The following is a 26,740-nucleotide window of genomic DNA, read 5'->3' as shown; positions in this document are numbered from 1 at the left end:
GAGGGTACATTTCATGATTTTACCATAATAAAATATTCTTAATAAAAAGTAGCATTCTGAGATGGGATTCATATATTTTTACTGACAAAGGGGTTTATGGCAAAATAAAATAAAATAATAGTAAAATAAATAAAATAAAATAATAAAATAATGATGTTAGCTCCTGTTTGGAAGTCCTTCCATGGCTCCAGCTCTGTTTCAATATTACTATTTCTTCTTTTTTGCACCTTCAGAACTCATGGTGGCAATTACTTCCTTCTGTTTCTAATTGCCAGGTTCCTCAATCTGTCTTGTTGGTCTTTGTTTTGCCACCAAACTGTGAATACTCCCTTCATTGAATTATCTCAAATTCTCAGCTGAGTAGGTCTCCTGTTTCCCAGGAAAATTGTAGCAAATATATTATCCTGCCATTTGGGGACAGGCTTTCTACCTAGAAAGAGTAGTCTGGGGAGGTAGCCTTTATAGTTTCATGTAAATTGTGTCAATGCAGAGCTTTTTGGCTAAATATATTTTACTTGTATAATGAAATGCTAAAATTACCAGGTAACTTTTTTAGAAAAACCAGCAACCTGCTCAAAAGTTTCTCATATTAAGATTCAGGCATCCCCTGGAGCCCTAACATTCAGTTCCTTAAAGGGCAATATATTTTTTTTTTTCTTTTCTCAGCCAGAAGTGTTGCTCCTTTGCTAGTGAAATCCTGAGGGTTTTTTGTTTGTTTGTTTGTTTTGTTTTTTAAAGATTTTATTTATTTATTTGACAGAGAGAGAGTTAGCGAGAGCAGGAACACAAGCAGGGGGACTGGGAGAGGGAGAAGCAGGCTTCCCGCTGAGCAGGGAGCCCCATGTGGGACTCGATCCCAGGACCCTGGGATCATGACCTGAGCCGAAGGCAGACGCTTAGCGGCTGAGCCACCCAGGCACCCTGAAATCCTGAGTTTTGAAAGAAGTTTAAATGGTATAGACAGGATATGTGATTCCAGAATATAATCTTCCTCTTCTCTCCACTTTTCTATTTTGTCATGGCCATCTATGTGATTATTTGTAAAGTAAATACAGGAAGTTGTATTTCTCCACCTTTGAGTTTTAGTGAATAAATTACAAAATGTATACAGCATAATATATAAGATTTATCAAATTATGTCCCTATATTCTGGTTTCTATTTGGGCTTGAATGCAGGAGAAATCTCAAGACACTGGAAGTGTGTATGTACTGTCCTCTGGAACACCACTGAAATCTGCTAGTGTCTTACCACATTTAGTTTGTAGTGCCAACCTCATCCCTGCCTTATCTACTTTGTTCCCACTGACCACACCTATTTTGATCATGTGCTGACATTGAGTGCTGGTTATTTCTGGACCTTGCCATGTCCTCTATTCTTAAGGACAATAGACTTTGAGCTCTCTTTGCCTTAAGCCCAAGCCTATTTTGGCCATTAGCTCTCTCAACACTTTTATAATTTGGGGGCATTTAAAAACATTTCCTTTAAAAAAAATTCAAGTTGTTAGATCATGTGGAAATGTCTGGTTCCCTTCCATGGCCTACTACAACAGTGTGAAATAGAGAAAATAATTATCTCAGATAATGTTTTCACCTAAATGTTCAGCCCCTACAGTTGTAGTACGCTGTAGTCATCACATGTTGACATATTACACACTGTAATGATGTCTTCTCCCAGAGTTCCTAATAAGAGGTGATGCAAAAACATATTCTGTTCTTTCACTCCTACCACCAATCTTAGAATTCTGTTTTTCCATATAACCAAGGACCTACTCTTGTCTGCTTTGAATATTTCTATCTCCTTCTTATGCTTGTGTAGTGTCTTTCTTGCCTCCCTCCATGGTAAACATTGTCCTTGTACCACATTTAATGTCCTTCTTTAATTTATGGTAAACTTTCACAAAGTTTATATTCTAGTCATCCAACCTTAGTCATAGAAATTTTGAAGCACAATAGTTGAACAATTCTGAAAAAAATAATTTTCTCTTTCAAATGTTCAGCTTTTGAAATTAAGAGCAAGGATTTTTATAAATATTTTATCCATTTTTTGGTTTTAAAAATAGTCTATTTTGGAGTTTAGAAATGAGTATTTTTTTTTTATTTTTCTTAATATTGTCTCTAGAACCATCTTCATACTCCTTGAGGCCGTGGGTGCCTCTGGCTTAATGTGAAGAAAGAACAAATCATATATTAAAAAATGAAAACTATTATTTCAATTAAGTTATTTTGCTACATGTTCCATGGATGTGGGTTTCTCAGTCTCCCTTGGTTATAAATATAAAATATATTAAAATAGACAAACAAATTCTTATTCTCCCTAATTATGTGTATATGATTTAGAGTTGAGAGACTGAGAATTGTTGATGTTATATTGTTGAAAAGGGTAACTATGATAATTTGATTAATGTGGCATGTCAATTTAGGAATTGAAAGAAGGTAATTTTGTCAAAATATAAAGAGGTTTATGTATGAATTATTTTTTTAAATGCCCTCATGGTCCTCACATTCTAAAGGGAGGAGGGATAAAAACATAAGTTATATGTAAGCAATATAGAATGTTAGACGATGAATAGTATGGGGGAAATGACAGGGCATAGCAAGGTAAAGGGTATCAGAAATGGGGGGCTTCCAATGTTCAATTTTCAATAGGGTGTTCAATTATTTGAAAGAGGTGGAATTAGCCATACGGAAGGTTAGGAGAAGAGTTGAAGAGTAGGTAGAGAGTAGGGATAATAATACCAACAAAAGTATCTGAAAAGGCCATAGGGGAAAATATAGAGAAGAGAAGTAAGAAAAGGATGGAGAGTGGTAGCAGGAGAACTAGCATAACAACCTTATGATGAAGAAGTAGAAGTTAGGTATAAATAAAGGGAAGGTAGAGGTACAGGGTAAGTAGAGGGAAAAGCTAATGCAAAGCCCTTAAAACAGAGATATGCATGGCTTGTTAGAGAAATGGGAAGAAGGCAAGTTAAGGTAGAGGGTCTGACAGTAGGTCCTTTTAAACCATTGCAAATGCTTTTGATTTTACTGTGTTTTGAGCAGAAGTATGTCAAGACTTTTGGAACAATCAGTTGGCTTCAGTGCTGAGAATAGTGCAGGTGGTGGCCAATATAGAGACTAATTAGAGGCTATTGGCATGATACAGATGAGAGATAATGGCTTGCAACAAGGCTGCAGCAGATAAAGTGGTGAAAAGTGGTCATATTTTAGATGCATTTTTTATAGAAGAAATTACAAGATTTTCTTATGGACTGAAGTTGGGCATAAGAAAAAGAAAGACATCAGAGATAAGGAAGAGACTGCTGCTGCTTACCACTACCCCCTTCTTCCTTAATAACAAAATCTCATTATTGGAGGTGGCAATTTTCTAAGATTAATCAAAGGAGAATGAGGAGGGGAGAGGGGAGGAAGGGGAGGAGTTACATTTTCCAACTTCTTTTTCAAATTGAGGTGGTCAAGAACACGCAAGGTTAAAATTCTTGGGTGGATCTTTAAGAAAAGCACTTTAAAAGGAATAGGCAACTGAGATATATACTTTACTGACCTCGTCCTTTTCTTCTTTCTGCTACCTGGAATTTGGGGGAAAAAAGGCTAAGATGCTTGTAAAAAACATAACTTAAGCCCTTGAATGAATAATAGGAGTTGCCCATATCTAAAAATATTTTAGAAAAATAATCCTTATATTTACTCAGTTACTTGTGTCTTAGCTCAATTTCTACCTAACACAAATGAATTCAAAGGTTTTGCCTCAGCAGCTAAATAATGGCATTGTCATTTACTGAGAAGGGGAAAAACAAACAGTGGGAAGGAGCAGATTTAAAGGGGAAACAGGAGCTCAGTTTCCCTTGCCTTAAGTTTGAGATGTCCATTACATATTCAAATGCAGATTTTCACTAGGTAACTGGGTAGATGAATATTACAAAGATTTGAAGATGTTAACTGAATATTTTATTCAATTAATAAATTTCCATTTTGATGCCATTATGATGAAAGAAACACAAGCAGAAAGAATATCCATTTTTATAAATTCATTATGAACTAATATTTGCCAATTTTACATTAAAAGAAATAATGAAGGATAACAATTTGAAATAAGTTTTGTTTTAAATCAATCAATAACATTTAGAAAAATATGAGGTTTGTCCTGGCCTTAGATATTGCTTAAAGTTATCTGTGCATTTGCCATTCTCATCTCCAAGCCTCTTCCATGATATCCAGACTCATATGCCCAGTAACCATATTTATGACTTGATCAATATAGCAAGTCAATAGATACCTACCTGAGGGTTATAAATATATTAAGAAGGCAAATAGCAATGAAAGTAGTTATGAAAATATATTACCCTGTGAAGTCCACCCAACCTAAGCAGCAACTTAAGTATTGCTGATATAGCATTGCTACAGAAGCATGGGCAACTATATCTCCAAAGATTCTTTCTCCGTAAAAACCTTGCTCTGCACAAGCAGAATGTCAAAATTGCTATTCTTATAGCTACGTTTTTTTTTTTTCTTTTACTGTAATTACTTAGAGGAAAATTAGTACCATAAAGTTGCCTATTTATCATCTTATGGTATACTTCCTGTTTTTGATCCTGCCTTTATGAGATTGTATTAAGCCAGGAGTTTATTATTATCCATTAATAACCAGTCAAAATATTAAATTATGCATTTGAAAGCCCTGTTGGGTAACATTTTTAAAAGTTCACTGAACTTTTTTTTTTATTTCTTTCTCTAGTAGAAATGTGCTGGAAGCAAAGTGTGAAATCAGATTACCATTTAGATGTTGAGAGGTAAATGCAATGACTTTTCATTAACATTTTATGACCTAAGTGTGCCATACTTTGACACTGCCACCCTGCAGTCATTTGTCCTACATCTAAAAAGCAACCTGTAGTCAGATAGGTTTTATGTGATAGGTGTGTTAAATTTTATCATGCCTCACTTTGTCTTCACAAAGATAATTGTAGTGATGTATTAATTAATTCACAAGTGTGTTCTGTTTACTATGTATATAATATTATGGTCAGGGTTAGATATAGGACAGTTTGTCATTAGGCCTAAAAATTAATGATTTGCTTTACTAATAATTATGAAACTTTAAAAAAATAGTAGAAACCTATGATACATGAATTTTATATTTATTAAAATCAAGAATATTATGCTTTAAACTGTTTTTTATTTTTTAATTTATTTTTTATTATTAAGTTCAATTAACCAACATATAGAGCATCATTATAAACTGATCTTTTTAAAATAATTTTTTAAAAAACTCATTATCTTTGTCATTGTTCTTAGATGTAAAGTTATAAAAAGTGACTTTTTTTTTCTTATCTCTTATGAAGAATCTTTTAAATTCACTTAAAGAATTAAAGCATGTGTGTGCATGGCAGCAGTATCCAAAACAATTTATTCTACTTGTTTTAAGTTGTCATGGCCTAATTAAAACCAGGGAGGAAAAAGAAAAACAAAATAGGGTTAGCTTATTGTTATGCTAACTTTGAATATGACTAATTACATCCTTTGATTTGTTTTTGAGTTATTTCTTTAGAATAAAAGTTGAAAAGCATTCTGTAGGAGCATTTGTTCTATCCTATTTGTTCTATGTACTCATTAATTTCCTTTTGTAACTCAAAGAGCATTTATTACTTTTTAGCAAATTTGAAAAACTTTTCTTCTTTTTGTTAAAGTTAAATGGAGTTGTTATTCACTCACTTGTTTTCTTAATTTGCTCTGGTGAAGAAATAAATTTCCAAAAATATATTTAATAGCTTTGCACTTCATAGGTTTTTTAGGACATTACTTGGGAACACAATTATCAAAGCAACATAGATGTTTATGTTAAAGATTCCCTGATCTCCTACACTTACGCCTTTGAAACAAATATACCTGACAAAGTATATTTTCTCTTCTTAGCCAAACTTTACTGAGACTCCCCTGAACTCTTTTTCAACTAGGCCTCAAATTTTGGGCTTTTGGACTTCCACATTCATCTATGCATTGTCCAATTTTAGCAAAAATTCTGCTAAGTCATTTTAGCCAGTATCTCCCATCCCCCATATATGACCACCCTCAATATCAAATCAGGTTCCTCATTCTCCATCATTCCTCAGTTGATTTCTGATCACCCTTCAGCAAGAATCCTATTAGGTCAGTTTAGCCAGAATTCCCCCTTATCCGTGATGTTTCCTGTTAATAATTTTCTAGCCACCAACTCCCACTGTGCTCCTTAGGTATAAATTCTCACTTGCCCGTGTTTTATTTGGAATTGAGCCTGGTTCTATATACTAGTCCCCTTTTATCCATGGTTTTGCTTTCCTTCATTTCAGTTACCCACAGTCAACTTTGGTTTGGAAGCAGATGATCTTTTTTCTGACATATTGTCAGAAGGTCAATAGTGGTCTTAACACTATGCCACAATGCCTATGTCATTTACCTCATATCATCTCATCACATCGGCATTTTATTATTTTACATTATCATGGGAATAAGGGTGAGTACAGTAAAATAAGACATCTTGAGAGAGAGACCATATTCACATAACTTTTATTACAGAATATTGTTCTATTTTTTCCATTTTATTATTAGTTATTGTTGTTAATCTCTTACTGTGCCTAATTTAAAAAATTAAATTTTATCATAGTGAATAAGCAACAGGCAGGGCTAGGTAGGGAGAGATAGGTAAGGGGCCATAGGATCAGGCCCACAAAATTGAAAATGTAGGACATGAAAGGAAACCAGAGATAAGGGAACACTCCAGACCCCCCTGCCCTAGGTGTCCGAGGGGGGAGTCTTATTTATGACAGTCTCCTGTGGTCAACAGAAAATAAACAGACCCCAAAAAGAGGTAAGCCATTAAAGATATTATCACTAGTCCTGCTTACACAAAGGTGTTATCAGTAGAGATGTCAAAAAGATTTAAGTTCCCTGGTTAACTTTCCATAAAAGACCAATCCTAAAGGCCCTCAGTGGCAACCCTGTCAGGACCCATCTCACTTCTGAGAGCTTTTTCTGTATGCTTGCTTAATAAACTTCTATCACTTTACTCACTCTCTTTTGTCCACAAGATTCATTCTTCGACTCTGTGGGACAAGAACCTCACTCTCCCGCATCAATAGGAATATCTGCATATGAAAGAACTGTATATATAAGGTTCAGTATCATCCTGTTTCAGGCACCTTCTGTGGGTCTTGGAACATATCCTCTACAGATAAGGGGAAACTACTGTACTGAAATCTCTCTTCCCTTATTATAATAGACATGGATAACATTTGTTTTTACCACTTCAGCTACTGTCCAGCTCTGGTTGTTCTTTAACAATATTTTACCAATTTGATCTCATATTTTATCTTCAAATAATATATTTTTTAAAGATTTTATTTATTTATTTGAGACAGAGAGAATGAGAGACAGAGAGCATGAGAGGGGGGAGGGTCAGAGGGAGAAGCGGACTCCCTGCCGAGCAGGGAGCCCGATGCGGGACTCGATCCCGGGACTCCAGGATCATGACCTGAGCCGAAGGCAGTCGCTTAACCAACTGAGCCACCCAGGCGCCCTATCTTCAAATAATATTACATGACTTTAATAGACAGATATTTTATTTTCCTAACCTCTTACCCCAACCCTTTATTGAAGAGGAACAAAACCTTTTTTGCTGGGAACTGCCCATTGCCCTATGACAATCCATATTGTTTTGTGTTGAGCTGAAATCTTACTTACTTACTAGAGGTCTATTCTTCCATCTTGTGAGCAACTTGCCTTAACTGGGTCAGTCTTTCCTTCAATTTGCACATTTTTGTTGCTAAGTTATCTAAGAAAGAATGGGTGATTTCCAACCTATTAAGGGATTTTTAATGGTGGTGATGACAGCTCTATTAATATGCTAATATAAAGTTTTAAGATTAGGCCTGGACATAAGAACTGTTTCAATTTTTCAAAAATTGTTTCCAGAGCAACCCTCTTGGGTCCCCTCCCTCTTCGGGAGCTTTGTACTCTATCATTCAATAAACTTTACTATAGCTCAATAAAAAAAAAAAAAATGTTTCCAGAATGAGAACACCAGAACCATGTATAGTGCCATCTTAGCTTTTCAGTTCTATTTTCACGTTTTTTTTTAAGATTTTATTTCTTTATTTAGAGAGAGCACACATGCATGCACATTGGGAGAGGGGCAGAGGGAAAAGGAGAGAAAGAATCTCAAGTAGACTCTGTGCTGAGTGCAAGGTTGGGCTCAATCTCACAACCCCGAGATCATGACCTGAGCCAAAACCAAGAGTCCAACACTTAAGCGACTGAGCCCCCCAGGTGCCCCTGTTTTCAAGGACTTTTGATTGCAAGTGACAGAAAACAAAATTTAGGCACAAAGGGAATTTATCAGAAATATCCCAGGAACCTTAAAACCAGTCAAAATATGAGAAGGGGAAGAAAAAAGAACGGTCAGTAGTCTATCATTATTTCTATCAATACTCTTCATGACTTGTCTCAACTCTCTACATGTCCAGTATTTTTATCTCGCTAACCTTAGAATGACTTTATACAGAGGAAAAAAAACATATGTAAACCTTACACTATGTCTTGCCTCAGCAGAGGTTCAGAAAAAACACTGCCAAATTTGCTCAAACCCAACTTTTAAAATCCTAAGGAGAAATTAAAGGGAAGATTGACCACAAGTCATAAATGTAATCTTTCAAAATGAAAATTTTGCCAAACAAAACATTGGGAAGCTTTTCATGAGAACTATGGAAATAGCTTTGAGGATATAAAAAATAAACAAAGGCAAGTTACACAACTTACCAAATATGATTTTAGAAGAAATATATTGTCTTAGAGATGGGTTAGTGTTAAATATGTGCCCATACGAAAAAAAAAAGTGTCCTTTGTATAAATTAAATTTATATTGTTTTCCATTAAAGAGAGCTAATTATAATTTCTTTGGTGACTATTACTTTTTTTACAATGCAGCAGACATTAAAAGAAGTTGGGAGATCTATAGGCAAATATAAACTTTTTTTTTTAATTAAGAATATTTTATGTATTATATATTGCCTTCAGATTCAAAGTAATATTATTAAAGGGCATATATAAATCCTAATTTTAGTCTTATTATTTCACAGGCATTTTTGGACATCAACAGATACAAAACAATCCTATTGTTTGAAGTTGTAGTATTTCACAACTGACATTGTGACTAGCAGCTGAATATGTTACCACTACTGTTTTTAGATGTATTTCAGAACATGTAGAATGAATTTGTAATTTAATTTTGTTCATTTTGGGGGGAGCCTGCACATTTCTTTCTTAAAATTTTATTAAGGTTTCTTTGGGATTTGTACAAAGGCACAAAAATCGTATTATATAAATTTAATACATTGAAATTGATATTACTAAGCAAATTTGTTGATTGTATATGGCCTCATCCTGTGGGGGAAAAAGGTTATTTTTTAAAAGATTTTATTTATTTATTTATTTGAAAGAGAAAGAGATAGCGAGAACAGGAACACAAGCAGGGGGAGTGGGAGAGGGAGAAGCAGGCTTCCCACTGAGCAGAGATCCCTATGGCGGGCTTGATCCCAGGACCCTAGGATCATGACCTGAGACAAAGGCAGACGCTTAACGACTGAGCCACCCAGGCTCCCTCTAGCTATGAATCTTAGATGTCATCTTCTTCCAACAGAAACCTGCTCATCAACATTAAAAATAGTGTAACCACCTTTTTAAGAAAAAAAATATTTATTTTTTTTATTTATTTGAGAGAGAGAGAGAAAGAGAACAGGGTAGAGGGGCAGAGGGAGAGGGAGAGAGAGAATCTCAAGCGGACTCCCTGCTGAGCACAGAGTCCAGTGCAGGGCAGGACCTGAGCTGAAATCAAGAGTCAGATGCTTAAGCGACTGAGCCACCCAGGAACCCTTAGTATGGCCACCTTAATTATCTTAGCTAGATTTTCTAGACAACTTGCCACAGACTCTACATCAGCACTTGCTGCTTCAACTTGCACTTTATTTTTTCATAACTAGAAGACGCTTACCTTGCACTTTCTAAGTTATCGAGTTGGCTTCTCTCCTTAAACTTCATGAACCAACTGCTGCTAACTTCAAACTTTTCTTCCACATCTCTCTCAGCCTTCATCAAATTGAAGAGAGGGCTTTGCTCTGGATTAGGCTTTGGCTGAATAGAATGTTGTGGTTGGTTTGGTCTTCTAGGCAGACCACTGAAACTTTCTCCATGTAAGCAATAAGTCTGTTTTGCTTTCTTATCTTTCATGTGTTCACTGGAGTAGCACTATTAATTTTCTTTAAAAAATTATTCTGTGCACTCATAACTTTGCTAACTGGCATTGGAGGTCTAGCTTGAAGCCCATCTCAGCTTTTGACATGCCTTCTTCATTAAGCTTAATCATTTAAGTGAAATGTTCATTTGAACATTTAGAAGACATTATAGGGTTATTAATTGTCCAAATTTCAATACTGTTGTGTCTGTGAGAACAGGAAATCCCAAGGAGAGGGAGATCGGGGAACAGCCAGTCAGTGGAGTAGTCAGAAAACATACATTTATCAATTAAGTTCACCATTATATGGGCACAGTTGGTGGCACCCTGAAACAATTACAATAGTAACATTGAAGGTCACTGATTACAAATCACCATAATAAATAGAAACGTCAACATTATTATGTACCGTGCACCAAAAAATAACTCTAAATGACAAATGTACCTAAATTCTATACCTAAAAATGTAAACCTAAGCAAAAATTTCTTCCTTCTTTTTTGAGAGGGAGAGAGAGAGAAAGAGAGAGAAAAGGAGATGGGGGAGGGACAGAGGGAGAGGAAGAGAGAGACTCTTACAGGCTCCATGCCCAGTGGGAGTCCAACTCGGGGCTCAGTCTCACAACACTGAGATCATGACCTGAGCTGAAATCAAGAGTCAGACACTAAACCAACTGGGCCACCCAGGGGTCCATAGGCAAAAGTTTCTTAAGTGGCACACATAAAACATGAAGTAAATAAAAAGCAAAATCAACAAATTAAGTTTCATAAAAATTGAACACTTTTGCAGTTAAAAGGACAATGTTATGTAAATACAACATAAACACAATATTGCGTCAAATATTTTCAAAAATGTATTTAACAAATGATTTGCACATCAGATATCTGCTAAACTACTTGCATTTTAATTAAATTAAAACATTAAAAACTCAATAGTAAAGATATAATTTTTTGAGTATATGAAATATTTGAACAGAAACATTTAAAATATGTATACATTATAACAAAGGACAATAAACAATGCTCTACTTCTTTTTTTTTTTAAGATTTTATTTATTTATTTGACAGAGAGAGAGATAGAGAGAGCAGGAACACAAGCAGGGGGAGTGGGAGAGAGAGAAACAGGCTTCCCGCCGAGCAGAGAGCCCGATGTGGGACTCAATCCCAGGATGCTGGGATCATGACCTGAGCCGAAGGCAGACGCTTAACGACTGAGCCACCCAGGTGCCCAACAATGCTCTACTTCTAAGGACAGCAAACTATGGCTCTTGGGCCAAAAAAAGTTATTTTCATAAATAAGGTTATATTGGTACATGGAAATATTTATTTGTTTACTTATTAATGATGGCTGTTTTGCACTACAATCAGAGCTGAGTATTGCCCAAGAGGCCTTCTGACTCCCAAAGCCAAAAATATGTACTATTTGAGTATTTACAGAAAATATTTGGCAACCCTTATTTACATCATTACTCAGAAAGTAAATACATATTTTTTTTAAAAAATTAGATACCATTTCATACTCCATAAAATAATGAAAGTCAAAGAAACTGGCCATTCCATGTGGTGGCAAGGATATAGAGCAAATGGATCTATCAAAAACTGCTGACAGAAATGTTAAATGGTACAATTATTTTGGAAAACTCCTCACTTTTTCTTTATTTTTAAAATAACTTAGGGCTTAAAGAAATTTTCAAAGTTGTGCATAGTTCCTGTGTGCTTTTAACTCAGTTTTCCCTAGTGATAACATCTTAGAAATAATAGCACATTATCAAAATGAGGACACTGATTTTGCATAATGCTAGTAACTGAAGTACAGACTTTATTCAGATTTTACCAATTTATTGTAGTTGCTTGTGTATACAAGGATGGATGGCATAATAAAATTAATTCCAAATATTCAAAGCAGATAATAATGGTAAGATTATGTTGGATATTTGGGAGGGGTAGTTTTCTTAGCATTTTCTCTTTACCCTGATGACTGGAGTAGAATCCTAGGACAGAAGTGGTATTAGCCCCCTTTCACTAGCCAAATTTTGAACAATGTTGAGAAATAGGCAATTTTACTCCACATGTGCATGTTCTTATTGATGCACTTGAGGATTCCTGAATCAGTCAAGGTCACAGTAATATCCGAAACCCCTTTTCACCTTTGTTGATAGGAGTAAAATGTTACAAAGAATTCTTAGTCCCACTGTGCAGACCTCTCTTCCTGATATTAAATAAAGTGTTGGGAGACTAAGGGGTTTCATGCTCTTAGGCTCTGTAATGCTTCATTCTTCATACCTATTTGGGAATATAACATTTAAGTGTGTGAAGTCTTTATTGATCCCCGATCATCCACTACGACCAAGTGGGATTTATCCCCATGATGCAAGGGTGGTTATACATTCGCAAATCAATCAATGTGATAGAACACATTAATAAGAGGAGAGAGAAGAACCATATGGTCCTCTCAATTGATGCAGAAAAAGCATTTGACAAAATACAACATCCTTTCCTGAGTAAACTCTTCAGAGTATAGGGATAGAGAGAACATTCCTCAAGTTCATAAAATCCATCTATGAAAAACCCACAGTGAATATCATCCTCAATGGGGAAAAGATGAGAGCCTTTCCCTTAAGGTCAGGAACACATCAAGAATGCCCACTCTAACCACTAGTGTTCAACATAGAAGTCCTAGCAACAGCAATCAGACAACAAAAAGAAATAAAAGATATTCAAATTGGCAAAGAAGTCAAACTCTCTTCGCAGCTGACATGATACTTTATGTGGAAAATCCAAAAGACTCCGTCCCCAAATTCCTAGAACTCATACAGCAATTCAGTAATGTGGCAGGATACAAAATCAATGCACAGAAATCAGTTGCTTTCTTATACACTAACAATGCAACTGGAGAAAGAGAAATTAGAGAAACGATTCCATTTACAATAATACCAAAAACCATAAGATATCTCGGAATAGACCTAACCAAAGAGGTAAAGGATCTATACTCTAGGAACACTCATGAAAGAAATTGAAGAAGACACAAAAAGATGGAAAAACATTCTATGCTCATGGATTGAAAGAATAAACATTGTTAAAGTGTCTATGCTACCCAGAGCAATCTATACCTTCAGTGCCATCCTGATCAAAATTCCAATGACATTTTTCAAAGTGATGGAACAAACAATCCTAAAATTTGTATGGAATCAGAAAAGACCCCAAATCGCCAAGGAAATGTTGAAAAAGAAAAATAAACCTGGGGGCATCATGTTGCCTGATTTTAAGCTATATTACAAAGCTGTGATCACCAAGACAGCATGGTACTGGCACAAAAACAGACATAGACCAATGGAACAGAATAGCATGCCCAGATATGGACCCTCATCTCTTTGTTCAAATAATCTTTTACAAAGCAGGAAAAAAATGCATTGGAAAAAAGACAGTCTCTTTAATAAATGGTGCTGGGAAAATTGGACAGAAGAATGAAACTCGACCATTCTCTAAAACCATACACAAAGATAAACTCAAAATGGGTGAAAGACCTCAATGTGACACAGGAATCCATCAAAATCCTAGAGGAGAACATAGACAGTAACCTCTTTGATATCAGCCACAGCAACTTCTTTCAAGACACATCTCCAAAGGCTAGTGAAGCAAAAGCAAAAATGAACTTTTGGGACTTCATCAAGATAAAAAGCTTCTGCACAGCAAAGGAAACAGTCAACAATACAAAGAGGTAACCCACAGAATGGGAGAAGATATTTGCAAATGACATTACAGACAATGTGCTGATTTCCAAGATCTATAAAGAACTTCTCAAACTCAACACCCAAAAAAGAAATAATCAAGTCAAAAAATGGGCAGAAGACATGAACAGACACTTCTCCAAAGAAGACATACAAATGACTAACAAACACATGAAAAAATGTTCATCATCATTAGCCATTAGAAGTATTTTTCAACAGGTTTTGCAAAGTAAGAAGTTAAAGGAGGTTGACAATACTTATATTTCGATAGAAAAAAGACACAAAGAAATATTTAAAGAAAATTGACATCATTACAATATTGAGGTTTCCTATCCAAGAAACAAATGATTTTGCCATTTATTAACATCTCATTTTATGTTCTTAAATAGAATTTAAAATTTGTTTCAGTATAATCCTTGCATAATACTTTCTAATTTTATGCCTAGACATTCTATATTTTTATTTTTATGATTATGAACTAAATAATTTCCCCAATATATTTTCTAAATAACAATTATAAGTGTATGTTAAAGTTTATCATGTATTTTTTTGTAACTGGCTACATCACCTAACTCTTATTATTTCTAATAATTTCTCAATTGATTTTTAAATATTTCCTAAATGGCTAATCATGCCATCAAGAAATCATACTATTTTACCTCATTTTCTTATATGCATTTATATGTTTTTATTAATTCCATTGGCTCCAAAGTCTAAACAATGTTACAGTAGTGAATATAGACAACTTTACCTTGCCAATGAAATAGAAAGACTCATTTTTTACTATTAAATATGAATTGGGGTATTGGTGATTTTATCTCCTTATGAACCTGAGTTAGGTTAAGAAAGTATTAGTTGTGGGCGCCTGGGTGGCTCAGTTGGTTAAGCGACTGCCTTCGGCTCAGGTCATGATCCTGGAGTCCTGGGATCGAGTCCCGCATCGGGCTCCCTGCTCAGCAGGGAGTCTGCTTCTCCCTCAATCAAATATATAACTACATCACCTAACTCTTATTATTTCTAATAATTTCCCAATTGATTTTTAAATATTTCCTAAATGGCTAATGCTCTCTATCTCCCCCGTCTCATGCTCTCTATCTCATTCTCTCTCTCAAATAAATAAACTCTTAAAAAAAAAAAAAAGAAAGTATTAGTTGAATTTACCAGAACTTTCTACATTTTCTCTTCCTAACTTCTCACCACCCCTTCAATTTGGGGAGTTTTTTAATGACTTTCTGAATGTTCCTTCAATTCATTTCAAAGTGTAAAGTGTCTGGCAGAAATTATCCAGATACTTTACAGTATGATAAACTCTATGCAGTTAATATTCTCTATTTTCAGACTTGACCCAGCCCCATTACCAAAGCATCAATTTTTGCTTCTATTAAGTCACTGTGTTTTGTATGAGGAAATGTTTTTGTTTTGTTTTGTTTGTTTTGTTTTTTTTTTGTTAGTGTTGTTTTCAATTTTCTTTCACATTATTTCACTTCTTGGAAGTCAAAATTTAAGTTTTTCTTTTTTTTAACTCTACAGATAGACTAACATAATTTGGAAAGTAGAATACTCAGATTGATATTCAATTATGAGTAGATTAATAGAAATGATAAGCAGCAAGGTATAAAAGACTTTAGTCTTGTCATGCTTTACATAATTTGAAAATTAATGTGCATATTACAGTATAATACTGTGTTCACTCATTATATAATCCTGAGAAGACTCTTTTCAGAATGATATGTAAATAAATCAATGCTTATAAATATACAACACTATTCTAAAGAAGATCCCATGATATTTTATGTTAGGAGAATCAATGAAGGGAGAAAAAATCTGATAGAAACCTTTTAAATATTTGAGCTTTCTAGAAATTTTTAAAAAGTGGATGGAAGGAACACATCACTGTCTTAAGTATCTTTTTAATTCATATTTTGCATCACCAAAAACTTAAAGAAAGGGGGGGCACCTGGGTGGATTAGTCGGTTAAGCATCTGCCTTCAGCTCAGGTCATGATCCCAGGGTCCTGGGATCGAGCCCCGCATCGGGCTCCCTGCTCATCAGGAAGCCTGCTTCTCCCTCTCCTGCCCCCCCTGCTTGTGTTCCCTCTCTTGCTGTCTCTCTCTCTGTCAAATAAATAAATAAAATCTTTTAAAAAAAAGCTTAAAGGTAATACAGGTTTTATATAGTGTTTCTATTGTTACATCATGAAATGAAACCATGTTTTTTGGGATCAATACTAAAGGGTTTCTTACTAAATTTTCACCTACTTGCCAAATTTTTCTATGTCCCTATAGCTGGTTTTAAAGGAAAAAAAAAATCTCCCAATTACTCGGTGGTAATTTTGAACCACCATGATATTCCTTTTCAAAGAAGATTAATAAAGGAGTCATTAAAAATTAAGAACCTAGCTCATGTCATTTAGAATAAATCAATGATTTAAATATGTACAATTCTATCAATCCTTCAGCAGAGATCTGAATCCCAGAAATACAAAGAGAATTTATAAGCAACAAATGATGGAGGATACATTACTAGAAAATTACTGACAGACAAGAGTAGTTTCAGTGAGCATGAACCATGCATGTATTGGTGGGAAATAATAAGAAGAAATGAGTTTTCACTATGAATAGAAAACATTATCTTTTGTGTTCTAGTCACCCAAAAGACTGATAGAAATAGTAGCACTCACAGAGTATTCCAAAGGAGACCTCTGATTTTAGTCAACATATGCACTCTCTGGTTGTTGGGAGCTTTGCTAAAATGACCATTAGATTTGATTGTTTATTTCAATCAGTCCCCCTTACAATAAGTTTTAAGCTATGAAAGTCAGCACTGATAAGGTTACCAACAGCCAAAGGATCAGTAGATAATATTCTGATGTCCAGCCCAGTGACACCAATTAAGAATTCTTAAGAGTAAAATGATACTGTCCTTCCAGATAGAAACTGTAGATAATATATGATGCTTAAGATGATGACCTGGAGTTTTCTCCAGAAAAACCTCTGAAATTAACAATCAGTAATACTATACAGTATCCTTAAGAAGAGTCCATGATTGTCTTCTAAGTGGATCATTGTGTTCTTGAAAGAATCAACTCTTATTTTCAGTTATCTGAAATTAAAATGTACAATTTACAAATTATTTTCATCTGATTCCAGGGTAATTTCTATGTACTTAAACTATCAAGAAAGATTTAAATAATTTAAGTCTGTGATCATTATTTCTTGAGTCCTGTCTTGTTCCATGTTTTTAAAAGACCCCTGAATTCTGACTGAAGTCTCAAAGAGAATGATCATAACTGGATGTCAGAGCCCAAAGTTACAGACATAAAGATCCCGGTGGCATAGTGAAGTCATGTCACAGCTGAACATTTCAAGGCCATAAAGAAAAATCGAAGGGGTAGGGTGTCAAAAATAACTGTCTAGCTTTAAATAGGGAAGGGATGAGTCAGGATACACCACTTAAACTCTCCTTTTATTGAGGTTAATATTTAATAGATAAGTTACTTTTAATATATGTAGATGAGCCAATAATGCAATTATAAGGAAAAAGAAGGAAGAACAATATCAGAGTAAAGTCATAAAGGAAGAAAATGAGGCTTATGCAAAGTCAGATTTAACCAATAGAATTTGAGATCATTAGTTAGCAGAAACTGGTGATAGCAGCAGAGAAAAGTCTGGAGAGCTTTAAATTGATGGGGTAAAAACAAGTGCATTTGAATCTATGAGAAAAAAGCAAGTAAAGGAGGAACCAGGAAATGCGGGGGAGGGGCAGCACACAGGGCAGAAAGGATGTGACATCACAAAGCCCACTGGCTCAAAGCAGTTACCAGCACTGTTTATCTGCTTGGGAAGAAAGAGGTGAGACTCTTCCTTAGAGACTGGCCCATGTCTTCTTCACCAGTTCCACATAAGTCCTAACTCAGCCATTTCTGATTCCCAAAATAGTGAAGACAGGCTTCATGAACATGGAAGCCACTGAAGAAAGCCCAGCAGAGAACCAAAGCCTGGCTCAAGGCACCTCAGTCATGTCGAATAGTGACACTGGTGCAGATAAAGTTCTTGCCTCACTAGAAAGTAAGAGGAAGAGGAAAGGGTACTTGCCAACTGAGTCAGTGAAGATCCTCCGAGACTGGCTGTATGAACACCGGTTTAGGGCCTACCCTTCAGAAGCAGAGAAGCGAATGCTGTCCGAGCAGACTAATTTGTCTTTCCTGCAGATCTCTAACTGGTTTATCAATGCCCGCAGACGTGTTCTTCCAGAAATGCTTCAACAGGTTGGAAATGACCCCAACCAGATCACCGTGTACCACCAAAAAGGCAAAACTGCTAATGTGACCCATAAGCAGAGCACAGATCCACCTATACAGGCCAGGTCAGGGCCCAGAGATCCAGACAAAATGCAATGCCTTCCCTTGAGCCTCCTTCCAATGAGCCAGAAGTCAGGAGAGAAGCTGCTAGATTCAGAGTTGTCTCCAGGCCAGAAGCTCACCCCAAAGGTCCAGCCAAGAAAGAAGGTCAAGTTTTCTACTAGTGAACCCTTGCTTATGACATCTCCCAAACCTGTGTTAACAGAGGAGTACAAGGACTTCAGCAGCTTCCAGCTGCTGGTTGATGTAGCCGTGCAAAAAGCTGCAGAACTGGAGCTACAGAAGAATCAAGAGCCCAATCCATGATATCTGATGTCCCTAAAAAAATTCAAGTAGTCAGTCCCATGTCTACAGTGGTAGATCCATTTATGTTCCCCCAACTAATTCATAGTTTTACCTTTTATAGAGACATTTTTCTTTCTAGGAGTTTTAGGAGAACCATCACTAGCTATTGGGACTCGATTCTGCTAGATATTTCAATGTTTCCGAATGGACTTGTCATCATGATTAACACTAAAGTAGAGGTATCTTCTCTACTTCTACTTCCTCCTAGGTTTAAAGGCTTTAGACAATCAGACCAACACACTTGAGACTAGGAACAGTGCTAACACATCTTCAGAAGCCTTGCTTTGGCTTTTCTAACCAGACTTTTTGGTCCTAGGACTGCTGCAGATACCGAATCACTAATCTTTCTCCCTCTTTCTAACTTTCCTTGTTGATTAGAATGAATAATGGAAAAGAAAAGCTCTATAAAAGATGACTATAACAGCACTGGCATCATTTTAATGTTGGAGTTTTTTGTGAAAATATCAACTTTGTTTTCTTTTTATAGTTTATTGACAATCTTAAGGAGTAGCTAATTTATGCAGGGAGTAAGCATGAGAGTCAAAATACAGTGAATTCATAAACATGTTACAGATAAGGGTGCACTCTTATTTGGTGTACTAGTGAAAATTATGTAGTAGAGATAGGAAAATTCTACATGGTAATTTTCTGCTGTTAGTTGCGGTATAGTTTTAGAGAATACTTTTTTGTTTGTTTTGTTTTGTTTTTTGAAGGGCTTAAACAACAAATTTATTTTTCATGGTTCTGGAGCCTGGAAGTCCAATATCAAGACACCAACTTGATCACATTATTATGAGGGCTCCCTTCTTGGTTCATAGCCAGCACTTTGTATCCTTATATGATGAAAGAGACTAGACCTCCCTGGAACATCTTTTATAAAGGCATTCACCCCATTCATGAGGGCTCTACCTTTATGACCTAAGCCCCTTCCAAAGACTTAGCTCTAATACTATCATCTTTGGGATGATTTCAACACATGAATTTCAACATATGAATTTGGGAGGGACACAAAAATAACAGGAAATCGTTGTAATATATATATGTGTATATGTTAAATATAAAATATGTTAATATTTAAATATGTTAAATGTTAAATATCTACATATATATTTAACATTTCAATTGCTGCTTATTGTCCTTAGGCTAAAATACAGATTTATTTTTAAACTTTTTTTTTTTAATTTGAGTACAGTGGACACACAATGTTACATTAGTTTCGGGTGTAAAATATAGTGCTTCAATTTCTCTATATGTTATGTTCACCATAAGTGCAGTTACCAACTGTTATCATGTGTCAACGTCTAGTGCGTTGGGGTCCCTGGGTAGGGGTCTACAAGAAACCAGGACACAGGGGATGCAGAGCAAAGGCAGCACTTGCAACTGCATGCTGCGGTTTATTTTTCCCATATTTTTATAGCAGAAGAAATCAGATAATTAATCATACTCAACAACAGAACCTGATCAACAAGTGCCAAAGAGTACAATGGAAACGCATAACAACTATAATTGGGAACTCTATGACCTGGAAATTTTAACCTATTGACGTTAGCTTGTTTACGAGCTCTCGTGGTCACTCATCCTTGGAAGACAATGTGTTTCGTTCCTTTGAATTAAGGAATAGAGCCAATCCCCGCTTTCCCAGGCCTCCAGGGCCGCCTCGTGATCCACAGGGAGGAGGACATTTCCTCCCCCTCATCAGGTTTGCCTGGTTTCCATGGCCACTTCAGCAGCTCCAAAGGCCCGGGGACTGCAAGGCTAACCCACCTGTGCCACCTCAATCATGCAATACTATTACAATATCATTGATTACATTCCCTATATGGTGCCTTTTATTCCATGACTTATTTATTTCATAACTGGAAGTCTGCATTCCGACTCCCCCTTACTCCTTTTGCCCATCACCCCTTACCTCTGGTAACCATCAGTTTGTTTTCTGTATTTATAGGCCTGATTCTGCTTTTTGTTTGTTTATTCATTTGTTTTGTTTTTTAGAGTCCACATATGAGTGAAATCATGTGGTACTTATCTTTCTCAGTCTTATTTTACTTAACATAATACCATCTATGTCCATCAATGTTGCAAGTGACAAGATCTTAATCTTTTTTATGGTATCCATTTGTCTACTGAAGGACACTTAGGCTGCTGCCATATCTTGGCTATTGTAAATAACACTGAAATAAACATAGGTGTGCATATATCTTTTTGAATTAGTGTTTTCATGTTTGTTGGGTATATACCCATTAGTGAAGTTACTGGATCATATGGTATTTCTATTTGTAATTTTTTGAGGAAACTCCATACTGTTTTTCACAGTGGTTGTACCCATTTACATTCCTACCAATAGTCCATGAGGATTACTTTTTCTCCACATCTCACCAACACTTGTTATTTCTGTTTCTTTCTTTTTCTTTTTTTTTTTTTTGCCATTCTGACAGATGTAATGTGATGTCTCAATGTGGTTTTCATTTGCATTTCCATGATAATCTGTGATGTTGAGCATCTTTTCATGTTTCTGTTAGCCATCTATATGTATTCTTTAGAAAAAAAATGTCTATTCAAGTCCTCTGCCCATTTTTTAATCAGGTTGTTTGTTTTCTTGGTGTTGAGTTGTGTATGTTCTTTATATATCTTGGATATTACCTCCTTATTGGATATATCATTCACAAATATCTTCTCTCATTTCATAGGTTGCTTTTTTGTTTTGTTGATGGTTTCCTTCACAATACAAAATATTTTTATTTTGATGTAGTTTCTATACTTTATTTTTGCTTTTGTTTACCTTGCCCTAAGAGACACATTTAAAAATTTGTTACTATGGCTAATGTCAAATAAATCACTACCTGTATTATTTTCTATGATTTTCATGGTTTAAGGTCTCACATTTAGGTCTTTAATCAATTTGGAGATTATTTTTGTGTATGGTGCTACCAAGTGATCCAGTTTCATTATTTTGCATGTAGCACTATAGTTTTCCCAGCACCATTTGTTGAAGAGACTATCTTTACCATATGTATGGTCTTATGTCCTTTGTCATAGATTAACCATATATGTGCAGATTTATTTCTCAACTCTCTATTCAGTTCTATTGATCTAAATGTCTATTTTTGTTTTGATTAGTGGTATATCTTGAAACCTGAAATTGTGATACCTCCAGCTTTGTTCTTTCCCAAGATTGCTCTGGTGGTTCAAGGTCTTTTGTGTCCCCATACATATTTCAGTATTACTTGAGCTAGTTCTGTGAAAACTGTTGTTGGTATTTAATAGGGAGTTCTTTGAATCTGTAGATTGCTTTGGGTAGTATTGACATTTTAACAATATTCTTCCAATCATAATTTTGAATCCATAATTCAAAAAATGAATATCTTTCCATTTGTTTGTACTGTCTTCAGTTCCTTCCATTAATGTTTTATAGTTTTAAGAATACAAGTCTTTCACCTTCTTGATGAAGTTTATTCCTAGGTATTTTATTCCTTTTGGTGCAACTGTAAAGAAAATTATTTTCTTAATTTCATTTTCTGCTACTTTATTATTAGTGTATAGAATCACTACCAATATATTCCCTATCTCTTTATTGAATATCTCACTGAGTTCCTGTCTTTTCTCCAGCCTTGTGAGCATAATTACAATCATCACTTCAAATATTTTACCAGGCCTATTATCTCTATTTCATTTACATTTTTTAGAGATATTTTCCTTTTCTTGGTGCATACTCCTTTGTCTCCTCATTTTGTTTGACTTTCTGTGTTTGTTTCTATGGGTTAGGTGGAACAGCTACTTCTCTTAAACTTGAATGAATGGTTTTGTGTATGGTCATCCCCTAGGTAGACTCTGTGTGCTTAGTGACTTTTGCTGGCTGGAGTTGTGTCTGGCATGAGCTGGGTATCCTGGGGCTTTCCACACAGTGGGTACACTGGAAGGAGAGCTAAAACTTAAATGATCATAGGTTGATGTGGTTCCTGGGCTCTTCACACGTTAGGTGGCCTGACAGGACAGTTAAAGCTGAAGTGGATGTAAGCTGGGTTATCCAGACACTATAATGGAGAGAGTACCCTGGCAGGGCAGCTGGAGCTGAGGCAAGGAGTGGGTTTGGAGGCCTCAGTGTTTTCCATACAGAAGGCACCCTGGCAGGACAGTTAAAATTAAAGTGGGTGCAGGTTAGGAGGTCCTGTGGTTCTTCATTCTAAGGGTACCGGTAGGGCAGCTAAAGCTGAACTAAGTGCAAGCTGAGGGATCTTGGAGTGCTCCCTGATAGGGATGCCCTAGCAGAGTAGCTGGAGCTAAAGTGGTGTGTGGATTGGGAAGTTCTGGGTCTCTCCACACAGAGAGCACCCTGGCAGGACACCTGAAGCTCACGTGGGTACATGCTGGGGGATCCTGTGGCTTTTCACAAAGTGAACACCTTGGCATGACAGCTAAAGCTGAAGTGGATACAGGCTGGTCTGTCCTGGGGTTCTATGTGCTGAGGGCACCCTGACAGGACAGCTGAAGCTGAGGTGGGTACAAGCCATGGTACCCCAGGGTACTCTATGGAGGGAGACTCCTAGTGGGGTAGCTGGCGCTGAGGTCATGTGTGAGCCAGGAGGTCCCTAGCTCTCCCTAGAAGGATAACTGAAACTGAAATAGGTGCAAGCTGAAGTGTCCCAGGGCTCTACACACAGAAGGAATCTCGGCAGGATAGCTAAAGCTGAAGTGGGTATAAACTGGGGTGTTCCAAGACTCTCCACACAGAAGGTAACCTAAAGGGGTGACTGGAGCCAAGGTGGGTTACAGACCAGGAGGTCCTGAGGCACTCTGTGCAGGGGTCATCCTGGCAAGACACCTAAATCTAAAGTGGGCATGGGCCAGTGTTGTCTCTGGGTTCTCTGTGTAAATGTGTCCTAGCAAGACAGCTGAAGCTGAAGTGGGTGCAAACCAGGGTCTCCCAGGGTGCTCAGTATAGTGGGTGCCCTCTCTGCATGACTGAAGCTGTGGCTCTGTGGTTCTGGGGTGTTCTACATCGGGTGCACCCTGGTTGGGTAGCTGGATCTGAAGCAAACATCAGCCTGGAAGGTACAAGATCATTTAATACTGGGATACTCTAGCAAGTCACCTGAAGCCAAAGGGGTATAGGCAAGGAATGTTTTGGGATGCTTTACACCTGTGTCAGGTACAAAGGCAGGAACTATACTGAATGCTAACCAGAGGTGTCTTGGTGTGCACCACCCTGTGGCCACCTTGGGATCACTGGGGCTAGTGTGGGCTAGGGACCTAGGGCTTACTGAGGTGGCAGGCCAGTTAGGGCACCAAGATGGTGCACTGGTCTGTGCTTTTAAGTTGGAAGGGGAGCACAGACCATGTCCATCACTCCTTCCTTCCCAGAGAGCATTCCAATAGTTCCCTTGCCATTTTGTGGAGTTCTAGGACTAGATCTTGTATATGTTAGTTGCTCTTTTAGACAAGGGCTTTTTTTTTTTTCTGTGCTGAAGCATGTCTGGGGCTGGTGTGGGTTAGGGGACCTGAGACTTGCTGAAGTGGCAAGGTGGCTATGGCACTGGACCTTGCTCTGGTCTGCACTTTCAAGATTGAAGGGAAGTATAAATCATGTGGTTTTCCATTCCCTCTGGCCCAGAGAGAGTTCCAGCAACTCCTCCAACATTTGGTAAAGTTCTAGGGCTGGCTCTTTTATAAACTAGTTGGATTTTTAAATGATGGCTTTTTTTCTGTGCCCAAGGACAGATGAATCTGCTCTGGGTCCCTCAGTACTATCCCTCCTCCTGCAGTTCACAGTATCAGGAATGGGGAATCCCTTTGTTACCATGTCTCTATCTCTCTTGTTGTTGTCTTTGAAGTTTATTTTTTATTGCACAGAAGGTGTTCAATAAAACCAGTTTTTCTTCAGAAGGAATTGCTTTATAAGTAGGTGTGATCTGATGTGTTCCATGGGAGAAATGAGTTCAGGGTCTTCTTATGTTACCATCTTGGATGGGAACTGAGAAAATTTTTTCATTCATTTTAATTCTTAGCATCAGAAGAAAAAAGAAAAATAATAAAAATAAGGCAGAAAAACTGACCAAAAATTCCCCAGAAGAAACAGAACTAGAGAGAGATAATTTTAAAAATAAGAAAAAATAAGGAAAAAAAAAACAACTTTTAAAAATATTTATGTTTATTAAATGTTTGGATTGGTAAAGGTGGAAGTGGGAATGACAAAAACTTCAGGCAGCTCCCACTTGGAAATAATTCTGTTGTCCTGTAGAGATAGCTCTTTCCACTGCCTCAAGTATAGGCAGATTTCAATAGGAACAGAAGGTTTTTTCTCTATACAGTTGTAATTTAGCTTCTCTGATTTTAGGGAGCTAAACAGGAGCAATATGAGGCTAGAAATTAGACTCTAGCTCCAGTTACTGCTCCTGCCCTGATGTGAAATAGATCATGTTCTACTTCTTGGCCTGATTTTTTATATAACTATCTACTGGAAATTTTCAATACAAGGTGCTTTATCTTCTTTAAACATCTTAAAAAATGATAATCACAGCTTATTACTCTGGATATTATAATTTTGCATTTCACCATGAAAGAAATAGGCCCATATTCCCAAACTGCTATTTTTGAAAGACTAAAGTAAGTTGAAATTTATAAAGTATACATGGATCCAGGGGGATTTAGAAGGAAGAAGGGCAAAAATATTAGTTATATCCTTACTGGGGAGGTCGCCAGAACATGCAGCAGAGCTCCCATACTTCTTACTTTTTTAGTCCTTTGGGCTATTTTCTTTATAGGGAGGCATAGGAGGCTCTTATTCAGGGAAAGGAAGCTTGTTATCTGGGTAGAAAGATGTCTAGGCTGAATCTATACCGTCTTTGAGTCTTCTTACTTTGTCTTCTAACTTTTGTGTCTGAGAAGTTTGGGACTACTCAGGCTTTACTCTGGCTCATTGGAAAATGAACTATTATTACAACTTTGCTGCTGGGATCTGGAAAAGGAAGTTTCTTCTTGTCTAACGTCTTCTACCTTATCTCTGAGGCTGAGTCCAGTTGGATTATTGTGAAATAATTATTGTAGAACACATTCTAAGGGGAATATATTGGGATGACAGTGGTATTATTTCATTTCCATGACTCACTTGTTTAAAAGTTGTATTTATTTATTTTAGAAAGAGCGCATGTGTATATGAGCATGAGCAGGGGAAGAGGCAGAGGGAGAGGGACAGGGACAGGGAGAGAATATCAAGCAGAGTCCCCACTGAGGCCGACAAGGGGCTCCATCTCAGGACCCTAAGATCATGACCTGAGCCAAAATCAAATCAAATGAGCCACCCAGGAATCACCCCCGCCCCATGGTGCACTTTGTAATGGTGGATTTTATGCTATAGTGGTGGTGTAGTTTCCATTGCATTATGTGGGAAGAAAGTAGGGGGGGAAATGTTCTTTGGTTTCTGCCATGGTTTTGTTGTGTTACAAACATGGAGAAATAGTTTTTCAGTTAAATTAAAGAAAACACAGGAAAGAACTTTTATTTTTGAAGTTTTGTCAAATAAATATTTATTTTAACAGAAATGTATGACACTATCATTCCTCCAAACTTTACTCTGCACTTGCAACTTCTCTAATCTTATTTTTTTACTGGAGTAAAGTTTAGAAAGCTTTAATCCATTACACTCTCTGGAGAGAAATGGAAATTTTTTTTAAAGAAACTACATTTTATAAACTTAACCACCAATTGTTGATTTTAAGAACTACGTAGAACCCGACAAAGAAAGTAATCAGTTTTCACACCATGTTTTTGTAGAAACAAAAAGGTGAAAGTAGCATTGAGAAAATAACTTGATTGAGCTTTTTCTTGGAAAAGAGATTTCTATTTATATCAGAGAAATGAGGGAAGTACAGAGGAGAAAGATTTAGGATAAATGAGATATCCATAGTGGTGGCTCTAACAAGGAGTAGTTCATAATTGGCTTTGAATAAAATTGTTCTGTTCAGTATTTCTCTCTCTGTCTCCAGTGGTGTATAGACTCATCAATGTGTATTCCATGAACATTATATTAAAAGTAATTTTTATTAATTAATATCACAT

General features: G+C 36.5%; 1 protein-coding gene across 1 annotated transcript; it reads left to right on the top strand.

The window, feature by feature from the left end:
• Nucleotides 1-13,273: 13,273 nt before the first annotated feature.
• Nucleotides 13,274-19,253, top strand: TGIF2LX (TGFB induced factor homeobox 2 like X-linked). The gene is made up of 2 exons (XM_021692928.1): nt 13,274-13,295; nt 17,955-19,253. Exon 2 carries the CDS (start codon nt 18,002-18,004, stop codon nt 18,647-18,649), a length of 648 nt encoding a protein of 215 aa, XP_021548603.1. The 5' UTR covers nt 13,274-13,295; nt 17,955-18,001; the 3' UTR covers nt 18,650-19,253.
• Nucleotides 19,254-26,740: the final 7,487 nt, after the last annotated feature.

Source organism: Neomonachus schauinslandi, chromosome X (genome assembly GCF_002201575.2).
Source record: "Neomonachus schauinslandi chromosome X, ASM220157v2, whole genome shotgun sequence".
Lineage (NCBI taxonomy): Eukaryota > Metazoa > Chordata > Mammalia > Carnivora > Phocidae > Neomonachus > Neomonachus schauinslandi.
The sequence above is the reverse complement of the archived record's forward strand: the minus strand, read 5'-3'. Positions and strand labels throughout refer to the sequence as shown.